We start from the raw sequence: 17453 nt of genomic DNA, 5'->3' as shown, positions 1-17453 counted from the left end.
CGTATCCGTCATATGAACAATAGCATTCTGGTTTGTGACAGGTGATTAAATGAGTATCTTCTAGTGGCAGGCATTGAAGGAACAACACACATCCAGTGTCACAAAAAAAAAATTCTCTTTAAATATTAATGATAAAAGCAGAAACTAAATTCCTTATTCATATGTATACATATGTTCATATGTATCTGCAAGAAGTTTTTGCCTTTGAACAACCTATTAAAGAATCTTTCCAAACCCCAGTAAATGAAGATCTAGTTTATGTATAATTTACTCTTGCCTGTGGGTTTCCTTTGAGCATGCTGTGTGTAGCCTGTAAATAAATTGCTATTTTTGTCTTATCTAGCTCACTTCATCTGCCCTGTGTTGCTAAATAGCTGGCAATGAGTGTGAACAAACTGAAATGTGTAATTAAAGAAATCTTTCCCTAAATATATATTTAAACAGCAATTAGGAGGCAAACATTGGCTTGAGCAATAACAAAACCTGCCCTGTGGGAATAAAACAGACATTTTTGTGCACACCAATTTTATTTTATCTGTCATTATAACAGTCCCAAATATTATTTACAAAAGATACAGCCCTGAAAACAACCAAAATTTACAATTTCTGGGAATGTGTAAGGGAACCTGCAGCACCATGCAAAAGAATCTCAAAAATAACAACTGAAAAGTACTTCTGGTAAAAGGTCAATCTAAGGACGATTTTTACAGGAAACCTGTACCGAGTAAAATACGTAGGCAGTCATTGGAAACCAACTTTTGCATAAAGGAGCAGTTTTACCCACAATTATTTATTTTTTTATATTTAATATCTGTCCATCCAGAGGTTTACACAGCCCTCTAACACAGCATAGCCAGTTGGAGAACACCATTTAGGGTTGGGTCAGACCTGCAGTGAGAAGGTATACTGCAATTTTTCAATTAACCTGAAATTTACAATTTCTGGGAATGTGTAAGGGAACCTGCAGCACCATGCAAAAGAATCTCAAAAATAACAACTGAAAAGTACTTCTGGTAAAAGGTCAATCTAAGGACGATTTTTACAGGAAACCTGTACCGAGTAAAATACGTAGGCAGTCATTGGAAACCAACTTTTGCATAAAGGAGCAGTTTTACCCACAATTATTTATTTTTTTATATTTAATATCTGTCCATCCAGAGGTTTACACAGCCCTCTAACACAGCATAGCCAGTTGGAGAACACCATTTAGGGTTGGGTCAGACCTGCAGTGAGAAGGTATACTGCAATTTTTCAATTAACCTGACTGCACACAGCAGCTATAACAGATACAGCAAAATCTCAGACCATTTTGACTGGCAAAGCTTCAGTATGTCCTTCTCCACCCCTTCTTTCCTCCTTCATATTTTCCCTGGAATGAGGCAGTCCATCATAGTGACAGATCAGTAGAAATGTAAGAGATCAGACTTAGCAGCAAGGACTGACACTTCAATCCTTTCTTTTAGCCATATCTACAGACTTTTTTTTAAAATGATGCAGGTATGTGCAGTGTTCTTTAGGTGTCCTTACTTTTTTTCTGAAGACATTCCTTTTAAGTTTTATTGAAATAATAAACTAACATACATACTGTATAGAGTTTTTGAAAAGATAAGCCACTTTTGTAAAAGTATTTCAAAAGCTATGGATATATTTTTTTGTTTCAGTGCTGAAACTAATGTCAATTGAAACTACCAAATGCTCTCCTATGTTCTTGACCTTTGAATCAAAGATATGTTAGTGCAACCTGCCACATACATCCATAGATCTGTGAGTCAGGAATAATTGCGGCACTGACATTGTGACAAAAGGTACAGGGGATTTAGGTCACAGCAAAGGTGCCATAGGAACAAGTTGGGATGATAATGATAGAGCACAAAACATCAAACTGAAAAATTCAAAACCACTTTTAGTTTGTGTGAGAACTGAATGTAGAATCCTGTAGTTATAATAAAAGAGGAATATAGGAAGAAAAAATGTGTTTTCATGTTCCAAGTTCAAACTCACATTCAAATATTAAAACAATAAGACAAGATAAACATTAGGTTAGTTGTTTAGAGATGAACTATGCATTGAAACTTGATTTTAAAATTGTAAGGGAGAATTTTAAAAATAAATATTACCATATCCCTATGCTATATCCCAACTCATGTGTACATAGAATGAGTGTTACATAGAAGTGTACATAGAAGTGTACATTTAGTCACTCCTCTGCACTTGTAATGTTGACAGCAATATGGTCACAAGGTAACTATTACAAATACATGGGTTATTGATGCAACACTGTGGACAACACATAAGCACATGGCCAAATTTTTTTGTCTCCTTCAAGCCAGCTAGTTTGTGCTAAAGAGGTGAATATGGGAAAGTGGCCATGCTGATAGTAAAGGACATTGGTGGAAACCACAATGGTTATGGCCAGCCCTATGCTAAACACTTTTATGTATTTTAATGATAAAATGACAGCTGTAATAGCAGTACAAATGTCACCCCTACTGATTATTTCTCGATCTCTGCAGTATAATCCTCTTTTAATACAAGAAAGTACTTTGCTAGCTTTAGATTATGCAGTTTGGCATTGCATGTTGTTATTTTGTCTATGATCTACCAAAACCCCCAGATCCTTTTCCATTTCTGACTGCCTCAAATGTATTCCCCCTGGACAGTATGAAGCATGCATGTTGTTAGCCCCCAAGTGCATAACTTTACATTTATCCATATTAAATGTCATTTTCCACTTGGCTGCCCAATCAAACAGTACATCAAGGTCTGCTTGTAGAATATAGACATCTTTATGGACTTAATTCCATTACATAGTTTGGTGTCATCTGCAAACAGAAATGGTACTTTTAATACCAAACTCTATATCATTTATAAAGATGGTAAACAGTAAAGGTCCCAAAACGGAACCCTGGGGTACACCACTAATAACCTAAGACCATTCAGAGTATGAATCATTAATCACTACTCTCTGGATGCAGTCTTTAAGCCAGTTCTCTATCCATTTACAGATTGACTTTTTCTAAACTTATTGACTCTAACTTGCATATTAACCATCTGTGGGGTACTGTGTCAAAAGCAAAGTCCAAGTACACTATATCAACTGCTATTCCACTGTCCACCTCTTTACTTACTTTCTCATGAAAAGAAAGTAAATTTGTTTGACAACTTTGATCTTTCTTGAAGCTATGCTGACTATCACTTATAATAATATTTTCTAGCAGAAAGTTCTATGTGTTTTTTTTATCAAACTCTCTAGGACCTTTTCAACTATGGACGTTAAACTTACCAGTCTGTAGTTACCTGGTAATGACTTATCTCCCTTTTTGAAGATAGGAACCACATTGGTCTTATGCCAATCTATCAGTACCATGCCAGTGACTAAAGAGTCTCTAAAAGTTAGAAATAATGGATTTAAAATAACCAAGCTCAGCTCTTTGAGGACACGTGGATGTAATCCATCGGGTCCTGGTGCTTTGTCAACCTTAATTTTGCCCAAGTGTTTCTCAATCATATAATTTTTGAGCCATTGTGAACCGTTTAAGGCAGTGATATTGTTTTTATGAATTCGGACTTGCGCTCTATGTTTAGTAAATCCTCTTTTCTTTATCCCCAGTTACCAACCCAGCGACATCCTTTAAGGGTTCTACATGCTCAGATCTGATCTTTTTGCTAATGTAATGTATTTTTAATGTATTTTTAAAAAAAATTAAGGGTTTGCCTTACTTTCATTTGCAATCTTTCTTTCATTTAGAAGTTTTACACATCATTGAAATCTCCCATGATTAAAACATTTCCACTTTTTGCTGCATTTTCTATCTGTGCTATGTAATAATAATTGATTTTCTGTTTCTTCCTTAGCACTGGGGGGGGGGGGGGGGGTTAGCAGACTCCAATAATTATTTGTGTATTGTGCATCCTCACGTTCAACTCCACCCATAATGCCTCAACCTCATTGCTTGTTTCATAAGCAATTTCTTCTTTCACATTCACTTTCAGATTACTTCTCACATACAGACAAACACCACCACCCTTTCGTTAGACTTTGTCTTTATGAAAGAGAGTATAACCAGGAATATTAACAGCCCAGTTGTAAAGAACAAAGCCGGGATTCAGTAATACCAACTAAGTCATAATTATCTTCACTCATTAAGGCTTCCAACTCCCCTATTTTGTTTCCCGGACTTCTAGCATTGGTGAACTAGCTCTTTAAACCATTGCTGCATTTACTAGCACTGGTTGCTAAATCCTTTTGTTTTTCAGTACAATTAATACTGCACAATACAATGTTTGTGTGTAACTTGGGAAGCTCCTTATATTTATCCATAACCCTCCCCCCCAACTATCCCCAATTCACCCTCCACTAGTGGCTGACCCCTGACTAACCTTTCTGTCACCTTATTTACCTGCCCCCCCCCCCCCCCCTTTGAGTTTAAAAAACCCTCCACACCATTCCGCTAAACCTTTCCCCTAGCAAAGCAGATCCCATTTGATTTAGGTGCAAACCAACTCTGCCAAACAGGTTGTACCCCAATGAAAAGTCAGCCCAGTGCTCTATGAACCCAAACCCCAAAATATGCAAGCATATCTTGCATATTTTGGTAATAAACTGAGGGACCAAGTTAAGTATTGGGCTCCCCATATGGTATGCAAAACTTGTGTAGAGTGTCTACGTCAGTGGAAAAATGGAAAACTGAAAAGTTTGAAATTTGGTGTACCTTTGGTATGGCCAGAACCCAAAAATCATCATAATGATTGTTGTTTTTGTGCTGTGAATGTAAAAGGTTTCAATTGTTACTAGAAAAACAAGTACCCTGATTTGGAATCAGCAAGACAACCTGTGCCACATGGTGCTGATGTTCCCATACCAGTGTTCAGTATACTCCCTGATATTCCTGTATCCAACATGGAGATTATACAGGGTTTGGAGTGTAATCCAGGAGTTAGCAGTTAAAGTGAATGTGAAGGAAGTGTTTCATCAAACCAGCTTCTCCCAAGAAGAGCTCAATGATTTAATATGTGACCTAAGTCTGTCAAAACAAGCATCTGAACTTTTAACATCCAGGCTAAAAGAAATGAACTGTCTGAGACCAGAAATTTAAAAGACAGTTTATAGGACATGAGAGGTCACACTCCTACCATATTTCAGTGAAGATGGAGACTTTGTGTACCGTTGTAACATCCCTGGACTACTAGCCCATATGGGAGTACCAGAATATCGAGAAGACGTGCAACTTTTCATAGACAGTTCCATTCAAAGTTCAGAAATCTTTTTTACTCCAAAATGGCAACTGCTATGCATCAATTCCAAATTGGTCACTCAACAAAACCTAAAGAAAATATCAAAATGGTCTTACAAAAGCTTTGCTAATATGAACACCAATGGTCCATATGTGTTGATTTAAAAATGGTGAACTTCCTACTTGGACAGCAAAGTGGATACACAAAGTACCCATGTTTCATCTGCTTATGAAATAGTGGACCAACGCAGGATCACTGGAAAAATTTGACATGGCCTCCAGGGGAAAACAAATGAAAAAAGGAGCAGTGAACATCATTACAGAGCCAATGGTTGACAAAGAAAAAATGATTCTCCCTCCACTACACATAAAGTTGGGATTAATTAAGCAATTTGTTAGAGCTCTGTACAAGTTTTTCCTTGATATGGATGATTTCTGTTGGAGGTGTGGGAAGGTACAAGGCACACTCCTACACATCTAGGAATGCCCTGGATTACAATCATTTTGGTCCGCAGTGGCAGACGTTACCCTCAAACTTACAGATGTTGATATTAGAGGTAAGCCTGCCTTGGCTTTACTCCATGTGTCTGATTTCTCGAGAAAGGTGTATAAATGCTTCCTGATGGGACATCTACTTAATGCGGCTAAAGCATGCATCCCAGCTTGTAGGAAGAGTGACAGCCCTCGATCACTGGTTGAAAAGGGTGGCTGATGTCCATCGTATGGAGGACATGAATACCACTGATTCCAAGACTGCAGCCAAATTTACAAAACATGGTTCCACTGGATGCAATTCACCACCTCTACCGATTATTCTAGGTTGGTTTCATTCTAGGTTGGCAAGAAAATGTTTGTTGACCAGTGTAATTGCACACATACAATAAACAAAAATCTGCCAGTATTCTCTGGCAATTCCCTGCTCTAGCTCAAACTAAAACAATGTTTTGTCTGTACACTTTTAGAATTTATCTGTTCACCCTACTGCAATGATATTCAGCCGGCAACCAAAAGGCCACAAAGTTTTGTGTGTGCCCACCCTAACTTTGGGGTAATTCACAATTCCTTTCAATATCCATTGAGGATGGAAATATATCAATCTGAAATTTTAAGGATATAGAAGTGAAAGACACCACCAGGGCCACTCTACTTTGCATATTACAGGGCATTGTTGCTGACATATCTTCAAATATTGGTGATGTCTTTATAGTACAACACTGTTTCATTTAACTAAGGTCCTGTATCAGCTACAGATTATTAATGAATTACTTCACTCCTTTAATAAATTAAAGTAATATTTTCGTAGCAAATCCTTATTCTTGCTTTACTAATGAAAAATCCCTAAAATATGGAATGGAAGCTACTGCCTATTCATAGAACACTTATTTTGCACTCTTCTGTTATACAGCCATTTTTTACGAATATAATCTACTTTTTTGTAAAATAGAATCACTCTCAAAATTCTTCCACTAATTTCTCAATAATCACTATACGGAAAATCTGGGGGAAAAATATAGATTGACATTGATGACCTTCCAAAAATGCTAGCTGGATTTTATAGGAATAGGCAAAAGTATTAGGAATAAGCATAAATATTGGGAAGCTGAAACTCCTGATCTGATCCTGATACTTGTTCTAGGTCAGTAACTCTATAAGTACTGAAACAACTAATTTTGTATGGGAGCCAAGCAACATTATTTGAAGATGTCAAAGGGAGTCTCTATATTTCCGCTGTAGTTTCCATCAATTTTAGCTGGTTATTAATGAAATATGGTAAACATTGCTTTTCAACTAAGTCAGCATGGAAACTAAGCAACTAATGTTTTCAAAGATGTCAATAGTTGTCCAACAATGGTAGTCTCCATTTTATCATATTATTGCCCTAAAATTCCTCTTCATAAATCCCCTACTATAGGTAGGTAAAAAACGTAACCTGTAAAGGGAAAATTTTGAATTATTCTTATCCTACCTCCTGTCTTTAGTTTCACTGAGTGTGATGTAATTGCTCTTCCAGAAAGAGTCCTGTGGAACACAAAGCAGGCAATATCTCATAAGAAGACACTCAAGTCCTTTCAAAATAGCATCTTCTAGTGGGATGTTGCATGATATATATTCCTCAAGGCAATGATGATATCCTCAACTAGGAGCCATGGAGAGAAAGTGATTTGAGAAGAGGGATGTTCCCAAGCCAGCATTAGCAGACCTTCCATGTAAAAAGAAGGTCCTCTTTAAATTTCAACTTGTTGTCAATTATATATAGTAGTTGTTTTTCGTTGTAATGTAATTTGCTATGTAATATGAGCACTTTTCAGGTTTTACTGACTACATAAAATTTCTTCATTGTGATTAATGCATATGAAAATATGTGTAAACTGCTTGTGATATTGAAGAAGCCAGAGGAAATATTGAAGCATATCAAAGACATAGAGGCTTTATTCAGGAGGACATTCTTTCAAGAGACTGTCACTAGGCCTAATTGATGACACATGAAGCTATTAGAAACAGACAAGAAAAAAGGTCACTAAGTCATTTTGGCGCCTCTTTAGAAATCGATCTGTCTGTGAGATGACAAACTACATTTTAGCTTGCACTACATGAGGGAACATCAGCAAATGAGCTAAATGGATTTGTTAACCAGGTTCCAAACACAAGAACAAAAACAATCTATTGTTTTATTGATCAGAAATATTGGAAAAATCTGGCAAAAAAACATAAAATACATTGCCACAGATGTAAAAAAAGATTCTTATGTACTGAGACACATATATAAATCTCAGGAAAGAGAAAAGAATAATATCTGATCCCCACAATGACACACACATGCACATTTTGGTGAGATAGGATGTAAAGAACTGGAAAAGGTCCTCCACTAAACCTAAAAACGAATATCACAAAAGTTTGACTAGGGAAGACAGAAAGATTTTTCTTATACAAAGTACAGTAGATGCTTCTTAAAAAAACACCACTAATAACCTTAGACCATTCAGAGTATGAATCATTAATAACTACTCTCTGGATGCGGTCTTCAAGCCAGTTCTCTATCCATTTACAGATTGTCTTTTCTAAACCTATCGACCCTAACTTGCATATTAACCGTCTGTGGGGTACAGTGCCAAATGCTTTAGCAAAGTCCAAGTACACTATATCAACTACTACTTTACTTTCTACCTGTTTACTTACTTTTTCTTAATAGGAGAGTAAGTAAGTTTGACAACTTTGGCCTTTCCTGAATCCATGTTGATTATCACTTATTATATTATTAAATCACTTATTATATTTATCTATCTGTAATTTTGCTTTCTTCTCATTGTTATGTTTCTTGCACTGAAGAACAACTAAATGTTTTCTTGAGCAGATTTCACTTAGTCAGTCTGAGTTCTGCTGTACAGGAACAGCAGGAAGCTGCAAGTCAAGTTCAGGCTCTAATAAACACTTTTTTTAAATGAATTACAAGTTTTACATTTTCAGAATATTCACGTCAATCCAAGAAAATCCTGCTAAAAAGAACTAGAAATTATGTTTTCCATGTACACTCAATGAGCAAGTGGATGAAGTAATCTAAATTCTTATACTTTAACAAACTGCAGTGAGAGATTTTCTTTTTAGCCCAAATGTACCAAATGACTTCCTCTCACAAGCAATAAATCTTATCTAATAAATGGCAAACACTAGGTTGCATTTAAAAAGTGCCTTTTTAAAATACTAAGAAGAAATGAGATGAACACAAAATCTGCAAGAAGTTTTTTAAAATGCTTTCATTTTAATCCAATCATCATCATTTTTGTCAAATTGCTTGTGGCTAAAATCTTTAAAATAATTGGCCATTTTCTTCATTTGGTATCAATAAATGCATTTCGCCTACATGAAGAATTATTTACAACATTTAAACTGAAAAGCTCTAGTTAGGGAATATTTTGTGATTTATAAATACTATTTCAAAGTGGATGGGGAATTGTAACTTGCAGATAAAACAAAATGCATATTTTACTACTGTGTTTGCAGGAGTATAGGAAAATGCAGAATTGTTTTTAAAACTGAGTGGTCTATAAACTTGCATTCTGAATATATTTTATAAACTTTTGGATAATGTTTTCAAAATAATGTTTAGTCACAAGTATAAAGTAAATTTAAAATGCACATACGCATTATCACTGATGGTGTGGGTGAGCTACCAACCAATATTTCATGTGTGTACTCTGCCTGAGAGAAGTGGTTGACGTTATTAATATTATTAGCCATTACTTATATTTTATTATATTAATATATTATAATATATATTTTAGGGGCTCACAATCTAATACTATAGTTATATGTTATAAATGTAGCCTAAGAAAATATTTTTTAAAAAGCCAATTAACCTAACTTCATGTTTTTTTTTGGGGGGGATGTGGGAGGAAACTGGAGTACCAGGAGGAAACCCACACAAACACAGAACACACAAACTCTTTGCAGATAGAGTCCTGGGTGCTATTCAAACCTGTGCAAAGGCCAGAGTGCTAACCACTGAACCAACTGTGCTGCCTGCAAGGTTTTTTCCATGTTCACAACATCTCTAGATGTTTGATGAAGTCAACACAAAATAGTTGATCGATACATATTGGCAATCTGATCCCTATAAATGGGGTTTATTATTGGAATACTATTACAGTAATCCTCTATTATCTGGACCTCTACTACCTTCCCAGCTAGTCACAATTTATATGGAATTTGGTATGGACAAGTGCACAAACTGTACTGCATTGGTATTGTGCCTATAATGATATTGGGCTAAATAATTTAGTGTATTAGGGAACTGTTAGGTCTATTGTAATGGTAACTCTAGAGTAACTCAAGCAAGCAGAAACTACATTCATACGGAACCTACCAATCCCCATGGATAACGGGGAATTTACTGTGATTGATATTTTAGCATTAAGGTATAATTCATAAAATAAGTGGTCTTATTCAGTTGACGTGTTATTTAAAAGTTCTAAGTGCTTTGATGTACAGCTTCATTTTGAATGGATATCACATTAAGATGTGGCACTATATTCTAAAGTAGATTTATGTTCTATGAGACACATCTGTAGAAACAGCTAGGCTTAGGATTCCTACCCTTTATTGAATAAATGCCACAATGTGTACTTGTATGGAAATACGAAGTCTTACTAAAATGTACTCAACTCAATCGACATAGGATCTTAACTCATCTCCAGGTAGCTGTACTGCTACAGTCAGTCTAATTCAAGGATTTATGAATTGGTACAACTTAGGTAAACAATGTGTTCTTGCAAAAATCCTAAATCTGTTTGCTTTAAATGTGATTCAAGCTTTGGTAGATCCTATTCAGATACTAATTCACCATTTTCTTCATCTCAGTTGATAGGTCACTTCTGCAAAGCATATATATATATATATATATATATATATATATATATAAATATATATACACACACATTTAGGTCCATAAATATTTGGACAGACATATTTGGGTAGATGCAGTTGAACTGCAGACTTTTAGCTTTAATTCAGTGGGTTGAACAAAAAGATTGCATAAAAATGTGAAGAACTAAAGCTTTTTTTTACATAATTACTTCATTTCAGGGGATCAAAAGTAATTGGACAATTGACACAAAGGCTATTTCATGAGCTGGTGTGGGCAATTCCTTTGTTATGTCATTATCAATTAAGCAAATAAAAGGCCTGGAGTTGATTTGGGGGGGGCTATAGAATTCTGAAGGAAAAATATTTAGTATGTTACGATATTGCTAGAAAGTCATGCAGAAGCAAGTTAATGCCCAACCCAAAACAAGCAATCTTTTGTATCTCAAAGTATCTGACAAATATTTACAAGCTGTTTTTTTGCAAAAAGTACAACAGTGAAAAACAGGGAATTAAATTCTGTGGCACAGACATTGATATACCAGGCAATGATTGTAACATTTTTTCCTGACAGTACATTTAAAGAAAGTGAAAGAAAAGTAGAATAAATCTAAAATTTAAAGCCTTCATCCATTTATAAAATGACAATAATACATGAGTAAAACCAGATATTGCCGGTCTCACAAGAATGATATATTTTTTTTCTTATCTATCTTATCACTGTATACATGGAGGGTTTTTGTCTGACATACAGAACAAAAGACAAAACTGTCTAGCTGCAGGCTTGGTGGCCTAATCCATAAGTGAAATCATAAATAAAATAATTTTCTTTTTTAAACAAGATGTTTCTTAACCTGGGCCCACATTTAGGGTAGGCAAAACTAGTAAGCTTCTTTCTACCTTCCAAGGCATTTCTTTCATTTGAAGACTGAACCAATTTTTTGGTTATTTTCATTTCTCAGACTTCATATCAATGGATATGTTAAACCTACAATCTCTGTTCTAGTGGAGGTCTTCTATGCATCTACTGTCTTCATGTGAATTGAGTTGGGTTGCTTTTGTATCTGCTGTCTTTGACCTTATCTGACTGGCTGATATAGGAGACAAGCCAATAAAGGCAGACCTACCATTTTGGTAGGTTGGTGTAGAATTGGTAAACGCATGAAAAGACAATATAGAAGTCATACTGGCTCTAAACAACAACCATTTACCAGACTACATTTTTTTTATTTTATATAAATCAATAAATTTCCATTATTTCCTCTTTCAGCAGTTCTTATAGATGAATACCAGTCACCTTCATGTGAACCGGTATTGATAATTCAATATTTCATTCTAACATTTTAAAATATTCATTACCTTTCTACCTAAGCACAATTGATTTTAAACTTTCTGTATAGATCACTGACATAGGTTGGTTTTGTATACTTATATACTTATATGACAGATTTGCCTATATGTAATGTATATATGGGATGTGTGTGTATGTAAATATATATGTATAATAAAATGTGTGTGTGTGTGTATATATATATTCCAATATAAAAGCCAGTTAAAGGCATATATACATAATGTCACAAAGAAGAAAAAAACAACATTGTACCGTGCTCTTTTAGTGGTAAACAATATATTCATAAAGTGTACCTTAATTTATTTTTACAGTGATCATAATTACCTCTTCAGACTTGGTTGATAGTTGACATGTTGATGACAACTTGAAGGCAATCTACCCTGTACTGAAATTTTGCTAGACACATTCAGGGCCCTACACATCCTGATGATGATGATGATGATGATAAGTAAATCTATCTACTCTATGATATAAGGTATGTATAATATAGACAGGGAAGTTAAATCTGTGTCTCAATGACATATGTCTTCCCCTTACAGTTCCTTTTACTTACTGTGTTAGCTTCGGAATAGAAAATGAAGGGACAACCCTCTGTAAACCACAACAGTAAAAATCTGAGAGGGATTTAAGCTTTAAAAGTTTTTTTATAAATTTGTTGTGTCAATCCTTAACATTTAGGGTAGACCATTAGCAGATATATCACAATCTCCTATATATTTATAAAGGTTCATATAGGTTCTCTCACCTGAAGACCTTCTATTGCTAGTCTCAGCATGCTTGGAGTCAACTTTGATGCTTGTTTGAAGGTAAAGTTGCTCCAGTCGATTATTAAAACAAATCCATTCACTTGTAATTCTGGGTCTTCTATCATAGCTTCTAGAGATAGCAGTATTGCACGCAGAATATCCACAAGTGTGTATCTAAAAAAAAAAAAACAAATATAATTTTACCAGTGTGTAGATGCATATACAGATCCTAAATATATAAGAAAAAAGGCCAGACATAATATTAAGTGATTTCATGATGTGATAAGATGGAGAAGCAAACTCAATATAATATTTTGTAGTTATAAACAAAGGTTGTAAGAAATCTCTTGCTTTAAACAAATGGAAGAACATCCAAGATCCATAAACTTACTTAAAATTGAACTGCTCTGCTCATCCAGGGAAAAGCAATAGGTTCACATTAAAAAAAAACAACCCATATCTTTTAATGAAAACCATAAATTGCCATGATTTTGTAATGTTGATTCTCTGCAACATGAGGACAACCCGCACCTGACAACAGAAGAAATGAAGGACTTGTGATGTCTTGCAACTGGATGGACTGCTTAAAGAAGTACTCCAGTTTTAGTGTAGAACATGATGTTTATAATTTTATGTCATCTTTGTGTTAAAAGTTATTTTAACTTCAAGCAGGGTCATGAGCCTGAATAAACTACTATGCCAGGGACTAGTTTTAGAAGAGTGGGGGCAAACTAAGCAATTGTCCAGGGTCTTGACCTTCTACGGCACCCAACTAACAGAATGGCAGGGTGCAGATTGGAAATCGGTGCATTTGAGACACATATTTGCCTAACGTCCCATTTGTTTTCTAAAACTATCCCTGGTCACATTTTTTGCTACATAATGCTCACTCTTTCTGATTCCTGGCTAAAGTTTACAGTCTATAACCTTTCTCCTCCCTAATGCATTCCCAATTTTCCTCCCTAATATGTTAGATTTTTGACCAAGGCAAGCATGAACGTTTATGTTGGAGGAGAATCCAAAGAATAAAAAGGAAGTTAAGGCAACCACCTCTTCTACGTTTTTTTATTTTACACTTTTTTTTTTGGTTTATTTACAATTTTAGATGCATTTTTTAAATTTTGTTCCCATGGTTCATTGGGCATCATGTCTGTAAAGCCCTGAAAAGTATGTCACCATGATCCAGTTTAATTATTGCTAATTTTTGCTAAGGAAATAGGAATTAGGTATTAATTGTCAAAATAAATTGTATGTATTATTTATCTTTAGCAAACAAGCCAAGTGCTTCATTAGTTTTTGTAAATAAATTACTGTAGGGCTCATGTTAATGTCAGGTATCAAATCTAAATTGCTTACAGCTTAAGACCAAGGATGAACCATGTTTTTACAATAAATAGCACTAGGACATTAGTTTAAGTGCCTGTCTGAATAAGCTTTTACATTTTGTTCCTGACACATGCATGAGTCACCCAGTTCCAAGTGGAAAAACAAATCTGTCAAACCAAAATATTACAAATTTATTTCAGTCTAATGCATTTTTTTGCTTCATTTTATATAATTTATTCACCATAAATTTAAACAAATAATAGTCCAGTAAAGGGGGATTGTCCTGGAATTCAGTGAAACATTTTTTTATTTTAATGTGCTTCTGTTTGATCAGTTAGTTTAAACATACTGTATTTCCTATTGGTTTTAATGTTTAGCTAAATGCTAAACATAAGACACACTTACCGGACACTCCAATAGGTAGACCAGTATTCAGCCAAACAAATGGAAGCAACCTAATGCATTTAGGCATGCAGACATTGTCAAGGTGAGCTGCTGAATTTCAAACTGGCATTAGAATAGGGAAGATGGGTGATTTAAATGACCTTTAAACATGGCATAGCATGGCTGTTGGTGCCAGACGGGTTGGTCTGAGCATTTCAAAAAATGATGATTTTTGGGGATTTTCATACACACGCATCTCTAGGGCTTACAGACAATGGTCCAAAAAAAAAAGGAAAATATTCTGAGAAGTAGTTTATGGCCAAATACCATGATGATGCCAGAAATTAGAGAAGAAAGGTCAGACTGGTAAAGGCTGATACAAAGACAACTAACTGGAAAAAATACTTGTTACAACCTAGTTTAAAGAAGAGCATCACTAAACAATCAACAGATCAAACCTTGAAGCAGATGGGCTACTGAAGCAGGAGACCACACCAGGTGCTACCTCTGTCAGCTAAGAACAAGCAACAGAGGTGATATGGCACTGACTCACCAAAAGCCAGTGACAAGAGAGGATTGGAAAAATATTGCTCCTTCTTATGAGTCCTGATTTATGCAGCAACATTTGGATTGTAGGGTCAGAAATTTGCATCAACAACTTTAAAGCATGGATCCATCCTGCCTATTATTAATAGTTCAGGCTGTTAGTGGTAGTGTATGTGAGAGAATATTTGGCCCTTAGTACCAGATGAGCTTCATTTCAATGTCACAGCCTACCTTAGTATTGTTGTTGACCATGTCTATACTTTTACAACCAGAGTGTACCTATCTGCTGATGACTACTTCCAGCAGCAAAAAAACTTCTTGAACATGGCAATGAGTTAACTATATTTATATGTCCTTACCGGATTTCAATCCAAAAGTAAACTTTTAGGATATAGTTGAATGGGAGATTATGATCAGAGAATGTGATACACTTTTTTTTTTTTTTAGTGCACCCAAAAAAAAAAAATGATGAGCAAACTGATGAATCCTGTATATCAGTTCGATTAGCTTTAAGCATACATGAATTGCTATGATGGCCCATGACATGGTTTGCTCTTGGATAAGTACACAGTTGTTATTTGATGTCATTTATGAATACTAAGGTATAACTAATGTAGGTATTTTCTGGTTAGCAGTAATCTGGAATCACCATAAAGACATGACATCCACAACAATACTTTCTATCCTCCACACTGTAAATTTGACGGTTATAAAGTACCTATGGTATCAATGACTCTCTCATGGACGGTACAAAAAAGCTGGACACTAACAACAATCATATATGGAAAAAAATTCCTCATTACACATATCTATAATGCAATTCAAGACCTTTTGACAATAAAACTGTAAAGATCGAAAATGTTTAAAATTAGTCTTCATTGGCAACCAAAAAGTCATATTTTTACAATTGGGGATAGTAGAAGTGATTGCATGTAGGACCATATAGTGGTGAAAAGCAAGCCATTCCAGAATTACAATATGAATATTACTAACTAAATGTCAAAAATATGCTTACATACAGCCACGAATATTTAGAGCTGAAATCCAGCTTTACCTTACGTTGTGCACAGTTGTATAGCCTTTATTCCTGTACTGAACTTGCTTTCTCTGATTTCACTTTACACTTTCCAAAGTTTACATTAGAAGATGTAGTAAGGTATATAAAGCCTACCTTATTTGCTAGCTGAGGAACATCAAGCATTATCTTACTACTTTTAGACTTACTGGCCAACCCTTTCTTTAACTGGACTTTTGATCATAAACATGATCAGGAAAAGCTCTTTTAATCATGGAGGCTCAACTTCACATGTAGGAGATATCTAGGGTAGTCCGCTTCTCCAAACTGACATCCATATATCTATCAAGGCATTTTATTAATTGCATAACTCATCCCAAAAACCAACCCACTGCTTGCAGCAGAACTAGGAGTACTAAGGCAGGATGTTGGGATGTTTTTAGCATCCCGCTGGCTCCCTCTGTGATTGCATGTGATCACTGTCAGGCTTGGTAATTTATTGTGGTCATTTCATTTCTTAATCAGATTTTTTTACTAAACTCTATAGGGTTTATTTATAAATGTTTCCATGCAAGATGAACCTGACCTTTATCCTAATTTCACAATTGATTTACTTAAAAAATGTATGAATCATCAATAAAAGTTTATTCACTCTATTTTGAACCCAGTGTCACAAATGCTCTTTTTTGTTGGTAAAAGTTTGGTTAATTTTGTGTGAAAATACTGATAAATAGATTCCTATTATGCAGGTCCAGGAGAGATGGACGTGAGCACCACAAATAAATATCTACATTAAAAAAAATCCTACATGGGGAGTGGCTGAACATTCCATTAAAATAGGGGTGTACATGGCAACTATCATGCAGCATGTGAATTTAGGGGAGCCTAAGTTAAATATTAAATGTTGTACCTGCTTGCAAGAGGATGCAAAAGAAGAAAAGCACCAGGTGACATGATTTCACTAAATTTATGACAGTTGTATTATACATCAGCACTTTAAGTATTCACTCTTCAGCTACAAACAGTGGGGCTGATTTATTAACACAGGGACAGGGAAAACTAGAGCAATTTTGGTAATAACATTATGTGCATGAAAACCTAATAATCACAAAGAGCTTTTATATGTTGCTTTTTAACATGGAAAGGTGTGATCCAACTATGAACTGGCACTTTTGGGTTGAGGGGGGTGAGATATGGGTTACCAATGCAACTTTTGTTTTGGTGCCCTGTGATTTGTAGTTATGTCCCTAAGCCTTTAATAAAAGGGGTAAAGGAAGAACCAGGGAAGGCAAAATATCCACAGTATAAATTTTAGGTTTGAGCAACATTAGAATGTATGACTTCTATTACTTATTATAATAATAATAATAATAATAATAATTCATTAAACTCCTTGCACAGTCTCTTATCTCTCGTCTGGACCACTGTAACCTCCTCCTCTCTGGTATTCCACTAACCCAACTCTCTTCTCTACAATCTATTATGAATGCTGC

At 35.1% G+C, this 17453-nt stretch overlaps 1 protein-coding gene across 1 annotated transcript in view; it reads right to left on the bottom strand.

Moving 5' to 3' along the window:
• CLVS2 (clavesin 2) overlaps positions 1-17453 on the bottom strand; it is a gene marked incomplete in the record, with an annotated part of 43770 nt that overhangs the window by 14820 nt on the left and 11497 nt on the right. The window contains 1 exon segment of the mRNA XM_072408846.1: positions 12689-12863. Within this exon segment, the coding sequence (XP_072264947.1) occupies positions 12689-12863 (175 nt within the window).

Source organism: Pyxicephalus adspersus, chromosome 4, assembly GCF_032062135.1.
Source record: "Pyxicephalus adspersus chromosome 4, UCB_Pads_2.0, whole genome shotgun sequence".
Taxonomy (NCBI): domain Eukaryota; kingdom Metazoa; phylum Chordata; class Amphibia; order Anura; family Pyxicephalidae; genus Pyxicephalus; species Pyxicephalus adspersus.
Note: the sequence above shows the minus strand (reverse complement) of the source record. Positions and strands in the feature narration are given on the sequence as shown.